This window comes from Rhopalosiphum padi, chromosome 3, assembly GCF_020882245.1.
Source record: "Rhopalosiphum padi isolate XX-2018 chromosome 3, ASM2088224v1, whole genome shotgun sequence".
In the NCBI taxonomy this organism is placed as follows: domain Eukaryota; kingdom Metazoa; phylum Arthropoda; class Insecta; order Hemiptera; family Aphididae; genus Rhopalosiphum; species Rhopalosiphum padi.
The window spans coordinates 15,979,586-16,007,383 of NC_083599.1; the positions used below are offsets into that span (position 1 = coordinate 15,979,586).

The 27,798-nt window shown below is 36.9% G+C and overlaps 1 protein-coding gene across 1 annotated transcript; it reads right to left on the reverse strand.

Moving 5' to 3' along the window:
* LOC132926435 (protein Wnt-1) lies at nucleotides 1-26,728 on the reverse strand. The gene is made up of 4 exons (XM_060990791.1): nucleotides 26,163-26,728; nucleotides 17,405-17,667; nucleotides 8,461-8,753; nucleotides 1-1,699 (listed from the first exon to the last, which is right to left on the reverse strand). Exons 1-4 carry the CDS (start codon nucleotides 26,273-26,275, stop codon nucleotides 1,061-1,063), a joined length of 1,308 nt encoding a protein of 435 aa, XP_060846774.1. The 5' UTR covers nucleotides 26,276-26,728; the 3' UTR covers nucleotides 1-1,060.
* Nucleotides 26,729-27,798: the final 1,070 nt, after the last annotated feature.

Here is a 27,798-nt window from a genome sequence, read left to right on the forward strand (position 1 = left end):
GTTTTGTGTAAAACTTTTTATCTATTTTTCCAATTATATTTTAAATTACATAAATATAATATAGCTAAAGGAACTAAACTTTTAAATAAGAATACTACTACAGTTATAAGAATTAATGTAACCAATAATAATAGTAATGATAATAATAATAAAAATAATATAAATTAAAAAAAAAAAAAATGTTTATGACAATGTTAGTTAAGAGAGGTACTCGATACTGTTCATAAAAAAAAAAAAAAAATAATAATAATAAAACAACCAAAATTTGCTTATATAAAAAAAAAAAATAATAATAATGATAATAAATTAATTGCATAATAATAATAAATTAAATGTCTGCACAATAATAATTACAAAATTACAATAAAAACTTGAAAAATTAAATCAAGTATTCTCTATTCATATAGATTTTAAATTTGAAAAAAAAAAATAACGTTTGGTAAAGAAGCAGGACGTACATTCAAAAATGCGTGTGTGGAATAACGGTTTGCATTTTCTGGGTCTTGACGGTGTCATAATATTTTTATAAAAAAAAAAAAAAAAAATGAAAATAGAAAGTAGAAGTATATTATAATAATTAAAAAAAAAAAAAAAAAAAAGATCTTATGAAACGAAACGATGCGCGTCGTATGCCGCCGTTCGTCCGACTCGCACAGACTGAATTATATTATGATAATATCATATAATAAACGATTCGAAAAACGGGGGGCAAACGGAGCGGACGGATTTTTGGCCGCTGCTCTGAGATATCGCGGGCGGATGAGTGTTGTTCGTTTTCATATAGATCGCGCGCTTCGTAAATATTTATTAAAAATAAAATGGATAATTAATGTAAAATGGTTAAAGAACAGAAAATTCGTGTACAATATAATATTATGATGATGATGATCGCACGTGAATACGAAAAAAATGACGTAAATCAAACATGCAACGTGTCGCGCATGTGCGTTATATAGGAATGATGGTTGTATATATATATATATATATATATGGAATGATGTCATATGAGCGCCGCCGGCTGGTCCACGTGGGTGCGTTCGCGGGTGATGCTGCGAGCGGTCTACAGGCACGTGTTGATCGTCTTCCTGTACTGGCACACGCTGCACTTGACCTCGCAACACCACAGGAAAGTGCAGTTGCACCGCTCGGACACCAGGGCCTGGTGGGTCTTGTAGCCGCGGCCGCAGCACATCAGGTCGCACCCGTCCACGCCGATGGACGACTCGTTGCAGGCGCGACCGTGCGTGCCCAGTATGCCCAGGCGCGGGTTCGGGTCGCAGAACCCGGGCGACGGTTCCAGGTACACCAGGTCCTTGGTGCCGGGCGCCTTCAGGTCCGGGTTGTACGGTTTCAGCTGGAAGTTGTACCTGTTCCGGCCGCCGCCGCGCCTCCTGCCGCCCCCGCCGCCGCCGCCGTTCTGCTGCTGCTGCTGCTGCTGCTGCTGTTCGAGCTGCGGCTGCTGCTGCGGGTCCTGCGACTGTTGCTGTTCGTAATGCTTGTTCTGCGCGTTGTCCTTGCTCCGCAACCGGCGCAGACCGCCCGCGTTGCCCACCATCACCCTGGACGCGCCGTCGAACCTGTCCTTGAGGTTGTCGCCGATCGAACGGAATATGGGCAGTCTCATCCAGCACGTCTTCACGGTGCACGAGCCCGACATGCCGTGACACTTGCACTCCTGTTTCATCTCCGACTGTACGTGCTGAAACATTAGAAACCGCGGGGCGAGGTTAGCGACACGCTGCATAACATATATATATATATGGCGAAATATTTACATAAAAGCAACCGGGCCGCCTATTTATAAGGGTCGATCGACAATCGTTCGAATTAACTACCCTCGTGTTTTGTTATATACATATTTGTTAATAATTAAATACATTATAACGAACGTTCGATGAGTATGTAAAAATCCCATTATATATCGTCGATTTATAATTAAATATATGTAAGTAGGTTTGAGGGAAAAATATTATTATATACCATTTACCGGGGGAGGTGGCAGTCCTAGTCAGGGTCGAGTAATATTATTATGGTTGTTTTCGGGCCATCTCTGCTGCAGAACCAGTCAAACGACACGTAGCAAATATGATGGTATACATATATTATTATAATATTGCGATATAACGAGAATAAAATCGTCGTACGATTTGTCCAGTGGTTTGTCATCAGATCTCTGACCAGGATTTCTGCGACGCACGGTGCTACTAAATTATGGGCATGATATCGTGCCGAGACGACCTTGTAAATTCGTCGACGGGTCCGTGGCCCATTTACGCAGTTTGCGGGTCGACCGATTTTCCGAAAAATCTCGACTGCGGACGACCGCGAGACTTATATCCCATGCCCACACACACACATACATATAATTTACACAAAGTACGCGTACAACGCGTTCACCTCTTTGCCCGCGCTCGTCACAATACACATATTGTTACACGGTGATACACACGTATATTATTATACATAATAATATATAATATTATAATAAAACCACCACGGCGCGATGGCGTACCGTGATTCCGGTGCGCAGTGATCTCACCGTGGCAGACGTATATATATATATGTATAAAGGAGGTACGCTCGTATATACATTATGATATATATATAATGTTATATATTACGTTGGTCGAAATTCAAAAGTAACGCGCGGAGCAATCGTCCGAAACTAATCTCGCCGTGTGCCACCCACGAGTTTTATATACCAGCTATCAATGTGTACCTCCGCGCGCGCATATATTTTACGAAAACGTGAATAACAGAAAAAAAAAAAAAAAAAAACCAAAAACCGCGCGCAATAGGATAGGCGCACTACGATAAAATATTGTATTATAGGCGTACCCGGGACGGCGCGTAAATTATAAGCACGTCAAGTGGTTCAGCTGTACTATTGAAATGTATAAATGATATTTATCCAGCACCGCGGCGCGTATCGCGAAAACGTCTATCGACTGGAAATTATTATTATTACTATCGTATCGCTTCGCTCATTGTCGGGAGACCGCTATTATATATAGAGGTGCAACAGTGTATGCGGTCGTCGCGGGTAGAGTAATACTATATTAATGATAATACATTTTATTATTATTATTATTATTATTATTATTATAACGACACAAGCGGCCGTTTTGAACGGTATAAATAACACCGAGCGGAACAGACGCCACGCGGACAGGTATATACCCTCTCCTCACCCCCACCACCAACCGTTCGTCGCGATCGTCACAAATGCAAACGAACGCGCGATTGTATTATTATCGTTGTTACGTTATATTATTATTGTATATATATATATAATAATATCGTATAGGTACCCCTCGGGCGGGCACACGGACCGCAGTTGCCGGGAGACGTTGTGCCCGTCGTCGTCGCATTATATTATATTATATTACTTTAATGTGCGTACTATAAATAAACGGATACGCGCATATCGATTTTAATCGTAAATCGTAATTAGACGGTTTCGAGTCGCGTCGGGATTCGAGTCGCGCGCGTCGTTTGTGTGTGTTTCACATGGCGCGGCGGCCGGCCCGTCGTGGAAAAACTGTTGAAATGGTAAAACATAAATGAGTAAATAATATAATACATTATCGTAACGTATAGGTAGTAGGTATATCGCGTTGCGGAAGGTCTATTGTGAAAAAAAAAAAAAAAAAAAAGGCGAACGAGAGAGAGTGCGAGAGAGACGCGGAGACGAGCGAAAATCAATGACGGAAAAAAAAAAACCGACCAAGACTATAGAAACGTCATGTAAGATTCGAGATCATATAATTGACAATGTCAAACGGGGTGAAAGCTAAAATTATTCCTCGTATTGTCATGTCAATTACACCGCTTGATGTAATGCTGCTGCCGGGCACACACACACACACACACGCACGCACGCTCGTGGGTCTCTCATCGGACTGTAAGTGTGTGGTTTTTTTTTTTTATATTTTTTATCTTTCCGCTCGTTCCGCTACGTCTTCGACTCGTACGACGACGCATATACACACACATATATATATATATATAACTATACGCATGTCGTCGTCGTCGTCGTCGTCGTCCGGTCCGCGCGTACCTACCTATATAATATGCGCGTATATAATAATGTACAGGACAATTGGCGCGCGCACGCGTATTGACGATCTATCAAAGCTCCGGGGCTGCTGGCGCGGTACAGCGGCGGTGTGCGCCGTCGCTGACTGTCTTGTTGATAAATTTATTGTGAACGCTTTTCAATGGGGCCGGTGGCGGCGGTGGCGGCTCGCTGTCAGCCGCGATTATCTATTACGCAGCGCAGCCTTCTTCATTGGTGGTGACTATTTTCGCGACATCATCACTTATTCTCATGATATCATTGTCGTATATACGTATATATATATAGGTACGGCCAGCCACATTATCGCAATATTATTATATACTGCTGCTGCTTCTTCTATTTCGCGTATAGTATATATATATACTACCCTATACCACAGTATATAATATAATGTCCTCGTCCGATTCTTCCCAGCGGCTATGTGCGTATATACACTGTATAGGACTCGTCTTCTCATTGTCGCATGCTCTCTCTACACACAACCGCCCCTCACGGCCGCTCCTACATATATTATATATATATAGTCACCCGTTCGGAACGCATTTAAATTTATACCGACCGAGTTATACAACGTACTTGCTGTATTATGTAGTACTACCTAATATATATAATAAATGAATAACGTGTGTGTGTGTGTGTGTGTGTGTGTGACAATGTGAAACGTCTGTCGAGTGCCGTCATTCCTCGCGTCGGAGACTTGAACGACCCGCGATTCAGTGACTGATTTCAGACTTATTCGTTCAGAAGTGGTAAATCTCGTGAAATTAGCTTAAGAACTGACGTTTGACGGGTGTAACGGAAACAAGAAAAAACATCCAAAAACCATTCGTCCATTCTTAGATAAATGTTCTTGTCGTTATTATACTGCATATGCGCAAAAACGTTTTCATATATTATATACGTTTATCTATATTATGTTACAATTGTGCAAGCACTTGGCGAAAACTATTTCAAAGATGGACAGACGTCACATTCAAAATCGAAGAGCGAATAATATCAATAATATTGTTGGTTGTATCGGATTCTATCAGGGAAAAACGTGGTCTGGCATGGATGTTATTATATAATATATTAGCAGAACGGACGGATGGCGCTTAAACTGCAGTGGTGCAAGTGCAGCCGGATCGGTGTATCGCGCCGAATTCGGCGGAAAATTTATGTATATAATATGCGTGTGTCTGTAGAACTCTTTAGGAAAAAAATTAATATAACAATCGATTCACTAAATCCGGGCCGGGCCGCAGTGTGTACAGCGGCAAACAGACGTGCTCGCATCGTGTGCGCGTATATTATATACATACATTTTACACGCAGCACGAACACAAACGCATAAATAATAATATGATATACATATTATAATACAGTGGGTACGACGTGTGGTAGATAATATACTGCTCCGGGTACTACGACCGCGGTCGAGGTATGTAATACATATATATATATAGATGGTCCGTTTCGTATATAATATAGGCAGGTACAATAGGAAGTAATATAGTGAAATAATTACAACGAACGGTGCGCGGACGGCGGCGGGGAAACCGCACGCTGTGATATGCCGCCGCGACGACGTGGCGTGGTGCGGTACGGGGGGGGACGGTAGGAGGCTGTCCAGGGTCCATTATAATATATACGGACGCGCGCGCGTGCGCGTGTGTGCGCGTGTAAAGCTCGCGGTGCGGTAAACACACTCGTGTGTGGGTGGCCCACGACGACGACTACCGCGACGACGACGACGACGACGACGACGACTACGACTACGACGACTACGACTACGACGACTATACGACGATGACGACGACGACGTCCGTGCGGGGCGGCGGCGTTTTAGTCATGGCAAGCGCGCGCGGTGAGCGTAGCGAAATCCGCCGGACGCTGGGCGGCGGCCAGCGGGTCATGATGCTGCCCGCCGCAGCTTAATAATAATAATAATAATAATAATATACGGTACATGATAATATTATTATGATAGATGCCGCTCACGTTGTACGACCCGTCGCGAGGTAAATATTATATTATATACGGCGACGGCGATCTGTCTATGTGTGTGTGTGTGTGTCTCTCTCTCTCGCCGGTTCCGACACACGCGCACATACAAATCTATTTAGATACACTTCTCTCGTGAGCCCACCACCGCCGTTGTCTCGCGCGCCGCCAGACCACACGGTGTTAAGAGAGAATAAATTAAAAACAATATACGTAATATAATAATAATAATAATAATACCGATAATATTATGTATATATATGTGTGTGTGTGTGTGTGTGTGTGTGTGCGCGCACAGGTATTCCGCCGCTGTGTGCGCGATGCCCCCACCGAGTTCGGTGATTTTTTTTTCTTCCTTATTCTCGCGTGCACGAGCGATCGTTATTAATTGTTTTAAGTCGTATACGTCGCGTATAAAGAGGTATCTGCTGTGTGCTGCAGCTCGGCGGCCGTTTTATTATATTTTCCCCGTCAGCTCCGTCGCGGCCTTACCGCCTCGTACCACTGCTTACATAATATATATATATATATATATATCGATATTAACATGTACGCGATCGAAACATATATATATATAGGACTCGATGATACGGTCGAAAGCGATTGCGGGGGAGACGGACGGTAAGGAGACTTACGCTTTAAGGGTTGTAGCTCCTTATTACACACACTGGTGCGCATGAGTAAATGCGAGCTACATTATGGAAGTTCAAAGTTCGATCTCGTGATCCGTTTTAAGTATATGGATAAAAAAACGTGAAAAATCTTCCGAGAGATGTAAAGCCGTGTTGCGTGTCAAGTCGTTTTTTGTAATTATGTACAAAATTTTTAATGCATAACTGCATAAGTCGAAAAACATGAGTATTGAAATTCGACAATAGCAGACAGATCAATAATATCGACTTTAGTGCACTAGAAATTCACAAAGAGTTTACGTATTTAAAAACGTGCGCTGGCGCAACAACAATCTAAAATATATAGGTTATAGGTACCTACTCTAAAAAAAAATCTACAGTTAAATATTTATTGCACCATCTTGTATCACGACTTATACAGATGAATATTAATTAGCGTCTAGACACCATCATCTAATATTTATTCTGAAATAAAACCACCGGATGTATGTAATATATTTGCACATTTACGTGAACGACCACTATGTATATATATTTCATATTATAATATATCCGTTTCGCGCGACGGAACACTTGCCCGCAACATATTATATTATATATATATTTATTTGGAACATAATATTTTAAAATGTAAAATAAGTATAATAATATTATTATGTGTTTTAACATATACACGCGGTCGTCGCCGCCGATTTGTCGTATTTTCGATGTTTATGTTATATTTAAATCGAGACGACGGCAGCGGCGGCGGCGGCGGTGGTATCACCGCGCGGAGGATAACCGGTGGCCCGGGCCAACCAGACGATGGAAAAACGGTCAACGGCAGCAGACGTGGATAAAAATGAATAATATTACTTCACACACGTACATACAATATTATATATGTGTGTGTGTGTGTGTGTGTGTGGACAAAAAATAAAAAAATAACAAATATGAAGAGTAAACCGCATACCAAACGACTAATCAAACTACTATATACCGTGTGTATGTGTGTGTATGTGTGTATGTGTGTGTGTGCAACTACGGTTGGTGGCGGCAGCGGCGGCAGTATACCAAAGCCGTTCATGCGACAAAAATCTGTTGAAACATATTTGAAAAAATTTCCCGCCGGGATTCGGTTTTTTGTCATTTTTTATTTATCTGTTTTTTTTTCGTCCCCGACTAGTGATTACTAGTTGTACTGGTGCTGCTGCTGCTCCTACAACTACCACTACCGCTGCTACCACGTATATATACTCTTGTGGCGCACACGTTTATATTAACAATTCTCAGCGGTGTGTCACTTAAACGTTTTGGTCCGGGAGCGAAATTTTCAACTGACCCCTTTTAAACGTATTTTTTCTTTCGATTTTATTGCTGACGCGCAATATACTACTATAAAAAAATATATTTCCGCAATATCGTCACACTATAGTTATCGTTTTTCACCGCAAAACCGGTTAACCATATCATAACTCTGCACTTTTCTACTAAACGAGTGATCGACCGAATTTCCTTTTCGGTTAAACAATCAAAATAATCTATTGAATATTTTTTTCAATATAACAGGCTACAGGTAGAACAATTTATAGAAAAATGGTTTAAGAAATTTTGAAAAAAAAAGTATTCTATCAACATTTAATCTACAATTGATAGCTAGACCCAAACATTTAGGACAATATGCCCTCGTATAGTCCATATATAACATAACATTTAATATTTTGCCCGTGACATAACAGTATTTATTTTACGATATCTAAGGAGACGTTAATTATTGACACTCACCATGCGGCCGGCTTCGTTGTTGTGCAGGTTCATCTTCTCCCGGAGGCTGCGGCCCCGCTCGCCAGTGTCCACGAACATCCTAGCGAACTTGTACCCGAAGTCTATGTTGTCCGAGCAACCGCCCCACTCCCAGTCCTTGACGCCCGGCACCGAGTTCTGGATGTACGGTCCACGCCGCTGGTGTGTGGTATCACACGTGCACGTCTCGATCACGCCCTCCGCGCACGCCCTGGACACCGCGTGCGTCACGCCCGCGCTGGTGATCGCGTAGATGAACGCCGTCTCCCTGAAACCTGTGGATCGTACAACGTACGCCCACGCAACGCATATGTTAATAATTTCGTCGATAAATCGACCGTTTTGGATTTACAAAACGTTATTAAGTTGTCGGTGGGTGAAGGAAGTGTTGTGAGGCGAAGAGGAAATACCAAAATCGTAAACGAAAAACACTTATAAACGACAGTTATAGGTACGCACACATATATATATATGTGTGTGTATGATAATACCCACACAGTCACGCGCACACGAGAACATTTTTTTTTTACGCGCTTATATATTATGTCGTATAGTGCGCGCTCGTGTGTGTACGGTCCAATCAATCAACGCGTCGAATCCACCAGAGTGGTAAATGCACTTTGTATTTATATAATAATAAGTATATGCGCACGTGCGCGTGTTTGAACACAAATTCCGATCGCATACCAATACAGTTAATTAAGATGCACGTCAACGGCGACAGCGACTTCGACGACGACGGTTTTTGTGGCTACGCGAGATACTTCCGTCATCACAGGCGTCGTCTTTTCTGGACCGAAGAAACTCGTTTGCGCGCGTGCGCGCACACACTTAAAACGTATACTATCCGATACCCGAATATTATATGGGATTCGATCGTTTACTGTACTTTTTACGTAAACGTATAATATTCTTAGTCAATATCAACTTCAGAGAATCAAAGAGGCGTTTCATACTAATATATTGTTATAAATTTCACGACAAGTCACCAATGCAACGTCGACTAAAGATAATATATACTATAATGCATATCTGGTCTTATACGTGATACTTATCTTGAACACGGATCGATGAATAATTTGATAAAAACATTTATGGTATCGTGTCGTAACGTTTATTATTATGTTTTGAATTATTATTATAATATTATGTATATTACATAGATACGATTATAAATTGGACGTGTTTTGCGGAGCATACGATAATATACCAAGTTGACATAATTGAAATTTGGTTTAAAAAAAAAAACTATGTTTATTGTGTATACGTTTACCGAGTAAACTGGACGGTTACTCGATTTCTGACCACACGCGCGTCTGGATATTTATCGGCTGCAATGTAACGAAATCACATCGATAAGACGATATAACTAACAATAATAATAACATAATATATTATTATATTGTATATTACCTGTATATAAAAATCAATTGCCATTACCTAACTTGTTTTTGAAAATTATCGTAAAATAATTTTTTATAATATATGTTGTGATATATTTTTAAATACAGATAAGCCTGTTCACATTTTATACTATTCATTTAAATATAAAATTATTTTATCTGCCATTTAACTGGACCAAATTTTTTTTCGTAGAGTAATATTATTATTTCAAACATAGTCATGGATAGTACCTACTTACCACGGTATTATAATTATTTACAATATTACCGTGTTATATAAAAATATATAGCAGTAGTCGCGCTACTATAGATCGGTTCGTGCATTGTTCGCGTTTTGAAAACCGTGTAAAACCAAAGCGTATACAATAGTAATAATGATCGAACGTCAGCGCGGCGTCGGCGATTACGCGTTATACTATTATAATAATATACCGTCGTTCTTACACGTTTACGACGGTCAAATCGTAAAATATGTATAACGCCTGTCGCGACTATACATTACTATACATTATTATTATTATTATACGTGTGAGCATTGGACGACGACGGCGACGACGACGACAACGATACGGATAATTGCCATACGACTACGACGACTGCTGCCGTGCGTATAATTATATTACGGGAAGACCTGCGATGACGACCTCACGCCGCGGCGGTATAATATACGCGCGTACAGCAGCGACCGATCCCCTTTTCGGAAAACAGAAAAGAATAATAATAAAAAAAAAAAAAAATGTTAAAAAAAACCTCCCGACCTAAACCCGTCGAATAAATAACGCAACAACAATACCGCGACGACGACGACGACGACGACGACGATGACGATGACGATGTTATAGTAATATCGTAACGGTGGCGATTTCACGTGAGTGCTGCTGCTGCAGTGCGACGAGGTGTATATATATATATATATATATATATATATATATATGTATATAGTAGGTATGCGCACACCGTGGGAGCGTGTTCGGACGTGCAGTGCATTTACACGGGGCACCACCCCCGCTCGTACGGGATTCCGCCACCGGCGCGGCGTCGCGAATCGGCTGATGGAAAGAAAAAAACCTCCCTCATCTGGGCACGAAGAGCATTGTGCCTACATATATTATATAGGTACTTATTATTATTATTATTATTATAATATTATACACATACCGTCATATATGTGTTATGGGTTATATGCACTGCACGGGGTTAACAATATCTCATATTATTCTATATATACATATAGGTATACATAGGTATACGCGCGTATTACACTGCACGTGTGCAGAGTGCCTACGCATGGCCGCAATGCCACGGTCGTCGCGCGTGAAAAACGGGAACGGAAATTATGTACGGGACATAAATCTGCAGCGGACCGGTCGTATGCGAGACGCGTCGACGACTCACCCCCCCGGGCGGGCAAATCGATGTGATATATTTTTATTATTATTGCAGCAGCATACGGCCGGTGTACTTATATAATGTACATAATATATAACTTAAAAGGTGGGAAAGGTGTGTGCGATAATAATAATAATAATAATACGAGACACATATATACGTCCTTCGCGCTGTCCTATATATATATACTCCGATAGTATATGTATATGATGTATACTGCTGCCGCGCTAAGGGCTATTATTAATATATGTATACACATTGTTATATATTATGTCACCACCACCGCAGAGTGGCTACTCGTATTATATTTCTCTCGGTTTTTTTTTTTTTTGTCCACCACCTACACCACCTATTCCGACCGTGCGTGTCAAAGTTTACGCGCCGTAATCACCGTCGCCGACCAGCGGGTGGCCCAGACCCAAATACCTTCCTCCGCATAATCATACGCGCGTTCTAGAATACGTTACGCGATAGTATATAATATTATCATTATGCAGTCCAGCGGCGGAGGCATGTAATTTTACCATTTTACGTATATCATATATATATATATTATTATAATGTATTAATATATCGTCGCGTCGTGCGGCGGTTTTCGTATAACATAGTTTTCGGACGCGACCGACCGACCGCAGCGGTTAAACGATTACTATCGAACGATCTGTACACGGATAAACGCCAGCCCCGCCGAACATAACATACTGTCGTGTATTATATTAAAATATTATACATTATTGGTATAATAATACGCGAAATCCGGTATCTGGACGCGGCCAAACCGGATTTCACGACCGACGCGAACGCGCCGCCGCCGCCGTCTCCTCCGCGCCGCGGCAACGGAAGCAACGGCGGTGGCGGCGCGGGAAATCCGATACACCGGTCGCGCGAGTTTTCCAAAAGCTTCGACGCGTTTCCGTTACTCCGCGCCGCCGCCGCCGCCCACTGCTACGCCCGCGCTTAAAGGTCAAACAGCCCCCCGCACGCCGGCGTAAACGTTCTTCGAAAAACGGGTGCTCCTGACCGTACGTCTGCCGCTGTGCTGGTATATAATATACTCCTCTCGTCGCAGTATAAGAGCGAATATTATGTACGACCGACGTTATAATATTAATATTGTTATTGTTAAAAACGATATTACGCGTTTGTTGTACGGTTTATATGTATATATATATACGCGTTCATACACACCGCCACCGACAGGTATACATTATTAAAGTACCCGACGAAAAAAAAAACACACACACACACACACACGCGCAAACACGTTTTTCTAAACGAAATAATTTGACTGGTTTACAGTGAGCGTGCAACCCGTCAAATAAAAGACACGTATGTATACCTTAAATCGTGTAATAAATAATATGCCCGGCGGACGGGCGATTGGGGCGGGGGGGGGGATCTGTTCGGGCACGCCGCGGGAAACCCTATGATGACGTTATTAGTCGACTAATAATCCGACGGTGGCGGCCGGGAGGTCTAATGTCAACACGTTCTTCTCTTTTCTTCCCGTCGTCGTCGTCGTCGTCGCATATACACACACACACGCGCGCACGACACACGATTTATCCCCTTACTCGTCCTCCGCCGACAGCACTCGTACGCGACTATACACACTATTGTTTTTTTTTTTTTTGCCGTGCGTTATTAATATTAAGCGTACGACGACGTTGTTATAATATTATGTTATGTGTGTGTGTGTGTGTGTGTATATTATAAATAATAATATGTTATATTATGCTATACCCGTGCGCTCGCGTTTATTATGATTATTATTATTATTATTAGGTATTAAATCGTACGACAGTAGGAGGCTGGACGACGTATTATATAGACATAATATGATATCTCGTCGAGAGACTGCCAGTGGTGCAGCGGGCGACGACGACGTCCGATGGTGTGGTGTGTGTTCGGTCGGGATAAATGCGTTGCGGTTTCACCGCCGGACAAACGGGTTAGATTTTAAACGTTCGATTGATACGACACATTGTGCGTGATGTGTGTGTGTGTGTGTGTGTTCGTACCGCTATATTTCAGATATATATACATATATATTATATTAATACAACCTAGTAATATTATGTGTGTGTAGTAATCGTAATGCGTTTAGGTTCCAGTAGTACAAATTAATATATTATAGGCGGTGTACCATGGGTTGCGTGCGGTCACGTGACTTTTAAACGTTCCTACCTTGGTTCCTGTACGTAAAAAAAAAAAATATATATATATATATATATATATAAACACATTCGGATTTGTATAAATTATATCGGTCCATAGATGCTTAGTACTGATACCACATTTTTCATCCAACGACTTTATATGCGTTTTCCTCCGTGTAATGAATTTTCATAAGAATCCGATCGTTATCGTCCGAATATTATAATCGTCGTGTAACCGTGGTAGGTTATAATAATACTTTATCTGAAACTCACGAGTTAGATCGCATAGTACAAGTGTATGTGTGTGTGTGTGTGTGTGTGTGTGTGTGTGTGTGTGTGTGCGTGAGTCTGTCTGTCTGTGCGCTATGTAAGAATATAGAGATATAGCTATATACGTATATAGGACGCGTGTACGATGGCGGGCGACGGCGGTCAACCGTCGTTGTCAGACAAATATCCGAACGATTTATTTTATTATAATAATAAAGAAACGCTGTAATAATATGGTATTCGGATTTTAATTATTACGCGAGATTCGAATCTAAACAGTGTATTTATTCCACTGCCAAATATGTGTACGATATAAACAAATAAGAAAAAATTAAAAAAAAACGAATATTATGTAAATATTTAACATTTTTACCGTGTACCCGATATAATAATATACAGAAATAATATGTCAGCGCCGCCGTCAGCACGTATAACACCGAACGGCGGATAATTCGAATTTATTGCTCCAGTCGGTGTACATAATATTCAATACAATTGATTGCCGTCGCCGCCGAATCACGCGAAAAAACTCTTCGCGCTTAAACCCGTTTGAACACAATTTTTATCTTCCGGAATATGGCGCGAGGCAGGTAGGTACCTATATATTATTATTATATTTTTTTTCGTGAAAGAAAAAAAAAAATAATGTCCATTAAAATATATATCGTGGCGTCCGTATGTAACGACGTCGTTTTACATGCGGTTCACACGATTCGTTTACATAATTTAATCTTTTTTTTCCCCTCTGCTGTCTCCTCCCCCCCACGTGCGCGTCTACTAAAAATATAATATACTGTCCCGCGACGAGTATATACCTATACTCTATAGTACGTATATAGGTACCCGAGGCGGTGGACACGTCGTCAAGCCACACACACACACACATAAACACATAAAGTCGGGCGCGCGCGACAATAATAATATTATTATTATTATATTTTCCAGTCGGATGCGACGTGATAAAGACACGTTTTTTATCTCTGCCTCTCGATTTTCCCACCCCGTTCACACGGTGATCGTCGACGACGTCGCATGATGGTCGTGTACGCGTTCGCGATAAAATCGTATCACGCCCGAACTGAAATGATACTTGGGTAGAAAAAATAATGTGTATATATATATATATGTGTGATGATATATAAAAAATTAAATAATAAACGAAACGGACGACGTCGGCGGCGGCAATAACAATATACATATTATTTTAACAATAATCGTCAGTGTATATAGTAGCGGAGCGGCCTGCAGGTCTGCCCAATAAAAATAGTAATATATAATGTATACCTATACACGACGGTGGCGCAAAGCAGAAAAACGCGTATACCTCTCTCTATTATATATAGGTGGTACCTAATAACAATATTATAGGTACACCATAACACCGTATATATACGTATAATATGTGCGTACCTATAAGTTATTATTATTATATTGTGTATAGGTAATATAATATTATAATACAGAGATATTACTGCGTTGCGGAGCAGAGTACATAAATATTATCGCGGACACCCGGTCCCCGGGACGGGTAGGATGCACACGGTACACGTATTTATGATAATATAATATAATACGCGTTTGACAATAATATTTTTTACGATATTGGACGACCCGTCATCGTGTATATTATACACTGCACGCGTACGCAGCTATAATAATAATAATAATAATAATGTTTCCTCGTCGAACTAAAGTCGTAACGTAATATTATTAAAATGCTGGAAGTTTCGTGGGTAATATTAAAACATATAATATATAATGTGTGTGTATAGTTGTTCGACCGCCGACCGGAATATAATATATAATAATGATCGTGTAGGTATATACGCGTACGAAATAAGATTGACGATAACCGTCGATATATTGTATAATAAATAATAACACTATCGTTTCCCCGATCGTCTTCAGCTCTTATACACATATTATGTGTATACATAATACCTACAGATATAATAAAATAAAATAAAAAAAATTTCAATCTTTATCCGACCACGATAACTTTATATTATTATAACGCAGAGTTCTCTTTATAAACATCGCCATTATATATTTGTATAATAATAATATACGCCAAGTACGTAGAAAAGTGTTTGAGATTGAGACGAAAAAAATATGTTGTCTATACTTTGATACTACGTCGATTGATTGATGAAACATTAAAACGGCCGAATAGCGTTATGTTATCGATGGTATATTATAATAATTAATACATTTTAAATCAATTGCCGTTTTGAATAATTTGTGACTTATAATGGCTATATTATAATCGGTTGGTCATTAACATTAATTTATCGTTATTTGTTCATCGATTATTCGATTAATAATAATTTAGTCCTAATAGCATTATAATAATATCGATAAATCAAAATAATTATATTTTAGAAATCTGTAATTTAGGACAAAATTATATATACAATCTTATACCACGTGTGCAATTTTGTCGATAAACGATGTGTATTAATAAAATAATGACTTTATTTAAAAATTGTATTTTATAGATGTTATATACATTTTTAAATGTATGAAAATACATATGTAAAGAAACATGTCGATGGATTAAATGTCACGAAACGATATTTTACGTTTCTATAGGGACTATACTACAGAATACAGCAAACGGCTATGGCACGCGCGTGATCCAACGATAACACTGCCTAGTATAATATGTAGATGTGATCTGGGCGCCTCAACGCATAATACGTGTCGATAAATGTTTATGAATAATTATTTTTCAATTAATTGTTTTTATTGGTTTTTTTTTGTCTTTATCTACAGGCATATCAACGTAAGACAAAATAAGCGCGTGGCTTGTGTTTGTTTATTTATATGTTCAGTTTATTAGTTACCGAAAATCATGAAATAATAAATATTATAGGTATATTATAATATCGTGTAAGAATAATATAATACTGCATACACGTATACATGCATATATATATATATTATACTTCAATAACACTCTTGTTACGTCAATCGAATTGTTTATGTTCACGACGGAGAACACGAATATCGTAAATAAGTCTCTTCATAATACACCATTACCTCGTATGTTATATACAATAAAATGATTTATATATTATTATAACAATTTTATCGGTAGAGAGTATATATATATATATATACGAGTATATACATATACGCACGTACCTCTATAGAAAAACACCCCGCACAGACTTTATTATGATATAATAATATTTTATGTACCTTATTTTGATATGGTGAACAATGCATAACTTACAAGTATAATGCGCTTTTAGCGTAATTAACGTGAATTCAACGGTATCATAATAAAATAATCAATACATTGTATTAGGTACAGCCATATGCCAATCCCAGGGCATAACTGGTTAACAATTTTCCTGGGTAAAAGCTTTGTAACTTGTATGTCATCGCCAACGTTGATGACGTAGTAGTGTTAATTCGCGATTAAGTCGATATGGAGATTTAATGTTTTTTTGACAGGCTTCAACGATTCGTCATTATGTATATAGTATATGGAGGAAGTTGAGTCATATTATGTTTTATGAATTAATATATATATATATATATAGATAGATAATAGAACAATAAATTATAGTTCAACGACTAATAAATTATATTTTATTTTTTATAAATATATATATAGATAAGTTAATAGAGTTATTTTACTTGTATTTTATACGAGAAAATAAAATGGTCAATTTTAAAATAAATAATATGATTTACCTCTGTCCACAATTTTCCCAAACAAGTTCTTGCCAGTTAAGAAGTTTTTAGTTGAACAGTTCCAACGCCTGTTCCGGAACTGGTGCTGACACTCTTGCAGTGCCATGTTGACGCCTCTACTGATTGCTTGTAATACACCTGGATGTTCACGAATCATTCTCCTCTGTTTATTGCGCAGTAACGTCAACGACGAGGAGTCCATGAGCATCAAACCAGGAGTCATAGGAGCCAAATTATTAGGTTCGCCAGCTTTTGCAATTCCCCTATTGATGAAAATGAAATATATATTAAACATTTGTTGTTTACTTATATAGTTCTTAAAAAAATAAATTTAAAAATATTATATTATACTAACAAAATGTATATCAAACGTCTTATATTAAAAACGGGATCTGTTTTCACCAATTTTTGTAAGTGTTATTTTGTATCAATTAATATAAATTACAAATTCTTATTATTAAATCATATATATATATGAATGAGTATATTTAAATGTTTTTATGTTTTAAGCATTACACAATATGAATAATAACGTATAGTGTACAGATACTAATATACTATATTTACAATTCCACCATCACTTAATAGTTCATATTCACTCTATAATTCTCATTAAAACTATAATATTATCTATAAATTAAACGTGTATTGTTTAATGTATACAATAAATAGCCTAGCACAATTTTTATTTATATATATTTATTCTATACAATCTCATCGATGTTTCCAATAAACGATCGATTTATTTTTCGATTTTTCTTATACATACCTGAGGTTTTAACATTAATAATACATATTAAGCAGAAGACATACGAATGTGAATAATGTTTTATATACACTGAAAGTGATTCTACCAATGTATACAGTTATTATATACTATACAAGTTACTTAGCTAATAGTTAGGTAGTGTATAATATGTAGTTGACCAACGATAATGTTTAACCCGGCAATAATAAGGCTTTATTTACAATGAGTAAGTCGTATAACATATATTGACTGTTATATGGTAAAACAGTATTAGAAAAATATATAATATATATAATTTACAGCGTGTGATACAGGATTATCAGTTATTAATTTTCTTCTATAACGCCGATATAAAAACATGTCAAATAGGATGCGGACAACTCTACCAGAAGATTAGTTTCGTGTTGGCGCTATAAACACGTACCTATATAGGTGTGTGTATATATAAATGTGTGTGTGTGTGTCAGAAACCGTCACTTCTGCAATCTCATAACGATAATGTTATGTGCTTGGTGTATTTTATTATTTTAGCGCACGAAAAACACTCGTCTTTTGACCGTGCGATGACGACGGTCAATATTATGCATTGAGATGTTTCCTTTACATATACAGTCACAATACGCGATAGGTCTGAAGTGTGTCTCGGCCGCCACTGTCAAAGTGTCGTCGTCGTTGTCGTCGTCGTCGTCTATAGGACGTGCTCGAGACGGGAATGAAGGGAAATCGACATGCCTGGACAATGGATCCAAGCACTCGAGATCGACGTATGTGTGTCTGCGTGTTCGTAAACACACACACGCACACTTATGCCGTCTGCGTGGACATGAAGAAATTAAGCACATAATGGACAAACAGGGATGTATTATTTGTTGAACGTGTCGACGTATCGGCGGTATATATATTATAAATGTTTGAAACCTACTGCGGAAAGGAATGAGCAGCAGCAGCAGCAGTGTCGTCGAGAGCAAAGAAAAAAAAAATGTGAAGAAAGAAAGAAATAACATATATTTTCTGTACAGTATTATCGAACTACCCGCGTGCGATGACCAACACAAGAAAAGACGTGTATAAGCGCACACACACACACACACACACACACACCACTTATAAGTTATAACATAATAATATACGCGTTGCAGCAGGTAGGTGTACAAGATTATTATATTATATAGTGTGTTGGTTTTTGGCATGTAATTTTCGAGGTGATGAGACTTCTTTTTTTGCCAGGCGTTATTATTTATATAATAAATAGTGTTAGTACGTATACGTTATACGACGTGACGTGAAAAAACAAAATAATAAAAATGTATATATTATATGCGCCTCGTGATGCATCAGAAAGATTTAGTGTGGCGCGTTATCCGACGCCGTCCGTTTACCTCGCGCATTTAAAAAACCAAGCACGTGAATCATTATAATAATATTATTATTATTATTATATACATCTAATTTCGTACACGAATCGCACGTCGTCATAATACGTAGGTATATACCTACTCCTCGTCTACACCCGTTCGCCCGTTCAGATATAATACCGGTAATACAAAGCTCGTGGCATACGCGCACGCAAGACGGATAAAAACCTCATCGGCGGAGAAATATTATTCACGGCGTTTTTGAGTCGCGTCATCGCGCGCGGTCGACGTGACAACTGTAGCGGTGCGCGTGTAATTTAGTAACTTTAAAAGGTGATTATCGTAAAACGTTAACCGTTGACGTGCAAGATAAAAGATAAATCAGTGAGGAATGTTCCGGTAGACATTTACTTGTTTATAGAAACGGGGGGAAAAAAATGTATAAAGGTACCTATATACAAGGCAAGGCGAGCGGGCGCAGTAAGTAAGTGTATTATATTCATAACTCGTTTTCTTTTCTCTTTCCTTCTTTCTTTTTGTTTCGTTTCGTTTTTTTTTTACCTTATAAATTTGTTTTGTTTTTGTGAGTACGAGAGAGGTAAAATAAAAAAAAAACAGAGAAAGACGGAGAATGCATGCGCGTGCGCGCACTCGCGTTTATATGTGTGAGTAGTGTAATTTATAGTATCACTAGCTCAACTCTAGCCTATCTCCCTTGATCATCGGTTGTCGTGGGAATATTCGCGTTCTGGCTTCATTCCGGTCGACATTTTTATATTTTAGGTCTCCTAATGTCGTTAATCATCCGATTCTTATTTTCTTCATATATATTTATATGTATAAATACACATACTCGCACACACACACACACACACAGGTAACTTACACGGTTCACTAACGCGGCGCATAGTTTGAACGCGCGCGCAAGACACGACGCGATACGACTTCATTGTAGTACCACGCGCGCGCGGCGCACAAAAGACAACGGCTGGTTTCGATCCGATGGATCCGATAACGGACAAATCAGCCGACGACGGTCGTGTTCGATCAGCGACGAGTTCGCTTCGAGACCACAGCCACCGCCGCCGCCGCCGCCGCCGCCGTTTAAAGTCGTCGGACGTCGACGCGTGGAGCTGTTGTAACATCACGAGAGGACGACGAAGACGACGACGACGACGACGATAACAATGGGCAGAAGACGATCGCAGCGGTGACGGTTGCAAATGAGACGAACTATATATTGGCCATTATTGTTATGTAATAATATATACGCAATACGCAGACGAGGCGAATCCAACACAGCTGTCTATTTACAGCAGACTTACAGTATATGTTATAAATTATAATACACCTAAGCGTATTATTATATATTGTGCTGTGTACAGAATATATCGGTAATGCGGTTGCGATGCCGACGATGTTTTATGTGCAATCACGAGTGTTGACGACATTGCTCGCGAATCGGAAAAAAAATATAAGGCGATATTAAAGTGTAGAAAATATGTGTGCATACCTGTAGATTTAAATGTGTTAATGCTTGTGGGATATAATTCGAAAAATTAACACGATTAAATAATTTCTTTTTTTTTTTTTAAGAAGAGGTACTCCTTCCCACCGGCTGCCGAACCTTTGGCAGAAGATGCTGCCAGAAGAGTTGAATGCTTTAAGAAAACTTTTCGAAAAAATGCCAAACGTTTGACAAAAACTAATTGCCACTTGTATACCTGATATTTTATATATACATTTTGTAATTTATAAATTTATAATCATTAATTTGGAAGCGTACAAACGAAAATGCGTCGGATTATCAAAATCGAAGCATGTATTGTATATATATATATATGGATCAGCTACGCTTAAAACCAAATTTGTTTATTTTAGGCCTTCAGGGTCAGTATATTAATGTAATAATTTAATCCTTATATTTTACGATCGATAAACCAATAATATTGCGCTTACCTCATGTATGAAAAATATGTTATTAATATTAAATTATCAAAACATTCGACATTACTCTATAGTCTATGTATTCTAAAAGGAATTGAAAATAAAAAATGTATAATTTATTGATCAATTAATTACTTAGTGACTATAGATAAATATGTTATGTTTCTAAAAAAATTAAAAAAATGTCCTTGCATTTAAAATTTTAATAGGTGATTTGGAACCAAATAACAATATTGAGAATTTTATGAAATGCAATTATATTAAAAAAAAAACAAGTATACATTTGAATACCTACACTTACGAATTAATCGGTTCGTTGCACTGTACAATACTTTACAATAATGATACTATTAAATACTTTTATATTATGTATGCTGTAAAACTGTCATTTACTTTTATTATGTTTAAAATACCGAAGTATGTTGAGTTTAAACGCAATATTGGTAAAATCCCATTTATTATGTATATGTCTATATCACTATTAATTATTTCTCCCGTCAACGCGATCGAATTGTTTATAAAAACCCAGCACGGCTTTCGTTAACTACTGCGAGAGTGCGAGTAGTTAAATAACAGTATTATAATATTATACTATTATGTTATATACATAATCATATGACTATATATATTATTATAGGTGTATTATACCCATAATGAATGGAGGTTATGTGTAAAAAGTAAAAAGTCATCAAATATCGTATAATTATAATATTATACTTATGCATGACATTGAGAGAAGAAAATAATGTTGTGGACGTTATGGTATTTTATACGCGGCAAAAATGAATTTTCGTCGTAGACAAGAGCATTTTTGTACTTCACGCGAGTAGACCACTCGAAATGGTATTCTACCGCCGCCGCCGCCGCCGCCGCCGCCACCACAGTGTATATTATAATAGATAGTGTCATTAGTGCAGCGCGCGAGCATATTTCCAAACGAACCAAAATATGTATACCTACACGTGTATTGTATATTGTTGTGTTATTATTATTGGTTTCAAATTTGAAGGAAAAAAATAGTAATAGCTCTACTACCTACCACCTGGGCCTGACATCCTAAACCGGAAATTAATTAACAAACAACATTTTTCGTCCCGTGGCATAGAGGTGTACCGCAGTAGGTAATTAGCGTTCTAAATGATTTTTACCTCAGCTTTATGATTATTATTATCATCGTTATTATTATGACGACTACTACCTACTATTACTACCACTTATAGTTATACTGTTGGCCACAGTATAACATAATACATGCGCACTAGATGCGGCAAAGCCGCGTAATTTGGAGTGCACCAGTCATATATTATCGAAGACGTCTACGGAGGGCGGCGTTGATATATATTTGTGTGACGGAAACACGTCCGAACAGATTGATGGACCTGAGAAAAAAAAAACCTATAACCATTTTGACTTACGAGTGTCATCGTGAGAGAATATCACTTGAGTACTTGTCATATTTTCATTATTATTATTATTATTATTATTGTTGTTCAGTGACTTAAACTATCGAGAGAGTTAAAAAAAATAATAAAATCATCATCCTTACTGGTGTCACGTGCATCAATATCGGCATATCGCTATTTTAATCCAGATGAATAAAATGCATAATTAAATCGTAGTAAAAATAATTCTCAGTGATGAGTGTAACGTACATCCTAATTTGTTTATATTTATTGTACAATATAATATAATATTAATGGTTAAACAATTATTTTTATAGAGACATTCGATCGTATTATTTTTCAAGTGTGTAGACACAGACCATTACATTCTATATGTATATATAACAATGTGTTTATACAATATATTATATTGTTATAAAATAGCGAAAGGAAAGAATAAAAAAAGTACGTCTCAAGTTTGAAATAGATATGTTTAATATATTAAACCTAAAATAAAAATCATAAGTACCTACTATTATACTTTTTAAACGTTTATAGCTATTCAAATAATATAATACGTATGATGGTGTATAGCGCGCTCGCATTTGTGTGCGTGTATGACATCATCATTTGTTCAGCGGATATTTGTTTTATTTTTTTATTTTTAAGAACTTAATTATCTGCCTTAGATAAAAAAAAAAAAAAAAAAAAAAAAAAGATGCCGGAAAACGAAGCATATTGTTCGGACTGAAGGGACAGAAAAATGTTTCATCAAAATATGCGTTTTGTATTTTTTCATTCATATATCAGTACAATGGTTTGAAAGATTAAAAAAAATGATAACGTAGAAGCCTCCACGTATTTATACATGTATTGCCCTCATTTTGGGAGCAATCCCCCCCACGATCAGTGCAAATTGAAATTAATAGGGGGGTTCGACGATGCCCGCCTATTGAAACGCGTGCGTGTATACATGTCTGTCAACTATTCACAATAGTCTCAGATAGCCATCTAGACATACAGACGGCCACTTTGGGTGGGTCTCCTGTGTCTCTTATTAGAGGGTTCTTCTCAATTGACCCTGTCCACCCCTTTTAATGTCTGATAGATAATAAAAAACAATCGTTTAAGAAAAAAAATATCTAGGTAACATTATCAAATAATTCACGCTGAGATCGTGGTGACATTCCTTCCGGTTCCTATATGCCATAACCGTTGACTCACACACCATAATAAAATAATAAGTCTTGTACTAGGTACCCAATTAGATTATACTTGAATTGTTTGAATGAATCGAACGGTATAAATTTCTCAAAAGAGTATTATAATAATATTATTTTCTATAGAGAAATGTATAGAATATGTTGGATCTTCTGCTGTTTGTGTTATGTGAATAAAAATGGTTTGTCTTCTTTTCATTATTATTAGATTTTTTTTATCTCTTTCGTTTTTCTTTTATATCGTTTACACAACGCCTACCAGATATTGTTTTCTTTATTTTTTTTTTTTGTTCCCTGAATTTAGATGTGAAACAAATAAAAGGTATTATTCTAATGTTAACGAATTATAAACATATTATTTAAAAATAACGCATTTTTTTTTAACATTTTAGAGCTTATTAATAGGTACTTATCATATTTTAAATACTCTGAAACAAAATATTATGTATTTTATTATTAATAATGATTTAAAGGAAACTTGATAAATCATTTTATTATAGTATTTAAAATATATTGTATCCTGCTGGCTGTAATTTGTATGAAAACTATTTATCGGTTATCGGGTATTAATTTATTGACATTTCATGACATTTACGAATTAACTTTATCGTGAATTAGATAAGTTACATTTAATTTTTGATGATTCATTAGTTAATATGATAATATTTTTTATATAGATACTACACATTTATTTACTTAAAGATAATGATTAAAAATTATAAGATTTAAACTATAAATAAATGAACCATTATTATATTTGCTTTATAAATAATTAGTAATTATCATCAGATAATATTACTCACAACATTTATCAGTAATCACAAACTAGTTGCATGCAATAATCCTTATATGCATGCATAACATTTTAATTAATACTAAGTTTATAGATTAGAGTATGTTAGCTATATAGGTTAGTAAATTAATTTTAATTTTATTTACAGATTTGCACATTACACAAGTTTAATTTTTTTTTGAATGAGCATTGAATTAAGTATTTTTACAGTGAATTAATATATTATTTTTAAATTTTTAGTTTTTTACACTAAACAATTTTTGAGACAAAAAAACCATTAAAATAACCATTTGGTACTTATTTATAGTTATAGATCAATATAATTTTGAGAATATTTTTATATTATTGAAAAATCGTGTAACGTAATAAAACAACAATAGTAAATATATATAATAAGGAAGTAAGTAATCTTTGTTATAACTACGTTAAAATATATTTTCAAAGAAGATACGCTATAATGTATTATTATTTTCAAAAATAATACCTAAATGCTCGTATAATATTGTAAAACAAAAATCTATTAACTATTACTAACGTTTTAAATCATTAAAGTTTTCTTAAAATTTTGTTAAAATATTAAATTAATATATTTATTTATTTTTATAAATGTACGTATTTACTATTGTATAATTATATTTAAGTTGTTTAACTAAATTAAATGTTACAGCAATATATAATATTATGATAAAATATGTTTTTATTTAATCACTATAGTCTTAAGTTAAAAAAATAATAATATATTATAACCTTCATCTACTCTGTCCATGGACAACTATATATGGAATTTAATAACTTATCAACTATATTTTATGCCTATCACAATATAATTATTTGAATTGGGATTTGAGATACGTATGTTTAAACATAACATATATCAAACAAATATAAATTTAAAAAATATTATTTTGATATTGTGATGATTAAAATTGAGCTATGTACAATATTATAATTCAAATATTTATATAGTTATAAATTATAGTAATTATATTATTTCTAAAAATATAGTTAAAAAATAATAAAAAAAAAACATAAATAAAATTCCATAAAACATATTTTAAATAAATATTAATTTTCTAATTCTATGAAACTATAGGCACACTTAATGTATAAAATTAGTAAAATACATAAAATATTATGACCTACCACGCTTGATCACACTTAAGTAAATAGATAATGATAATATGATTAAAGTAAGATTCGTATATAAACGTGAAAAAACAAATAAATAACGCAAATATACGTATCTAGAACAATAATTATTATAAATTGCATAATATGTAAATAATGATATATATAACAATAAAATTACTCACCACCAATGGGTGCCTTTGTATTTTCCTTCGCGGTGTTTAGCGCAAGCTCTAGAGATCTCGTCGACCACAAGGGTCATCAGTACAATTGTTTTGATTATAATTGTGGCCTTCATGTCACATGTCTAGGTACCACAGATATGGGGTGGAAAAAATGTCCCGTCAGCACGAAGCGATAGGGACCGGTAAACGGTGGCGGCACGAATACCGCGTGAGGGTGTCGGTGCAGAAACCCTCGGAAGTTGCTAAGACGCAACAACGAAAAAAAAAAAACGATAAGGAAAAAAAAATTCGAAACGAAAAATCGAAAAACTGTATCGGCCGCAATACGAATAATATACGTACGTAATTACAAAAAAAAATAAAATAATATTAATAAAAATAATATAAACGCGAAACGCGATGAGCGCGGCCCGGAGAAACGAGTTTTCCCGGGAGTCTGCGAACGACTGGTGCACACGACTATATTATACAGCACTACGCGGTGATACAATCAGATGAACGCACCCCAGTCCGACCGAGCAGAACGACTGATCGTGAATGCGCGACATCTCGGGTCGCAGGAAAACCGTCGTCCTCGTGGACCACGAAAAAAATCGTCTCCGTCCGGGAGGATGGGCGCGGAGGACGAGGACGAGGAGGAGGATGCCGGACAGGCTCCGCCCGCCGGCCGCCCACCGCCTCGCGATCCGGCCGCCGGTCGCGGTATCGTCGGCGCGCGCGCGACCGAGATGCAACGACGTGCCGGGCGGAGGAGAGACGGCGACGAAAACGGTCCGGCGGCGGTTACCACAGGTTATTGGCGGCCGCCGGAGCGGTTATTGGGCAACCGTGGAAGGGAGAACGTCGATCGTTTCGCGCACGCACGCAAGCACGCTGCAGGTACGCCTCTTTCCACTGCAGTCGCGATCGTTGTATAATATATATATATATGTATATACTATATAGGTACACCTCGTTATGAGATATATATTAAATATATAATATAATTTATATATATAATATATAAACATATTATGTGTGTGTGTGTGTGTGTGTGTGTATTTGTCTGTCTAGGATTAGTTTTGTTTATTCGCGACGGAAAAAAGAAAATTAAAACGTTTCGATATAATTTTAATATATGTATAGTCGTTAACCCTATAGGCACGTCCGTATATATATATAATATAACGCCTAAATTATTATGACTTTTAATATAATAATATTGTAAAAATATATGTAACAGGTATCTATTTATGTGTAGACATAAGACGTATTAGGTCGTACGCGCGATATTCTGGCACGTCCAGCGAGTGTTTTACACTGCAAACGCTGCACGACTATTATATACATACATATATATAGTTATTATACCTTAAAATTCGGCAATGCCAATAGTTTGTATATAAATTACTCAAAATCACACATATTATGTATAAGTATATATATATATATATATATTTAAGTCAAAATCGTGCCCATTGACGAAGCAATAAATTATAACTTAATTATAATAAGCTTAGAATATATACGTAAACACAACACGATATTCAACGACACGTGTATATAATATAGAATGTAGGATTATTCGCACATATTACATAGATGACGCGATAGGACGATTATTAAACCGTTTTCTGAACCTAAAAAAAAAACGCGA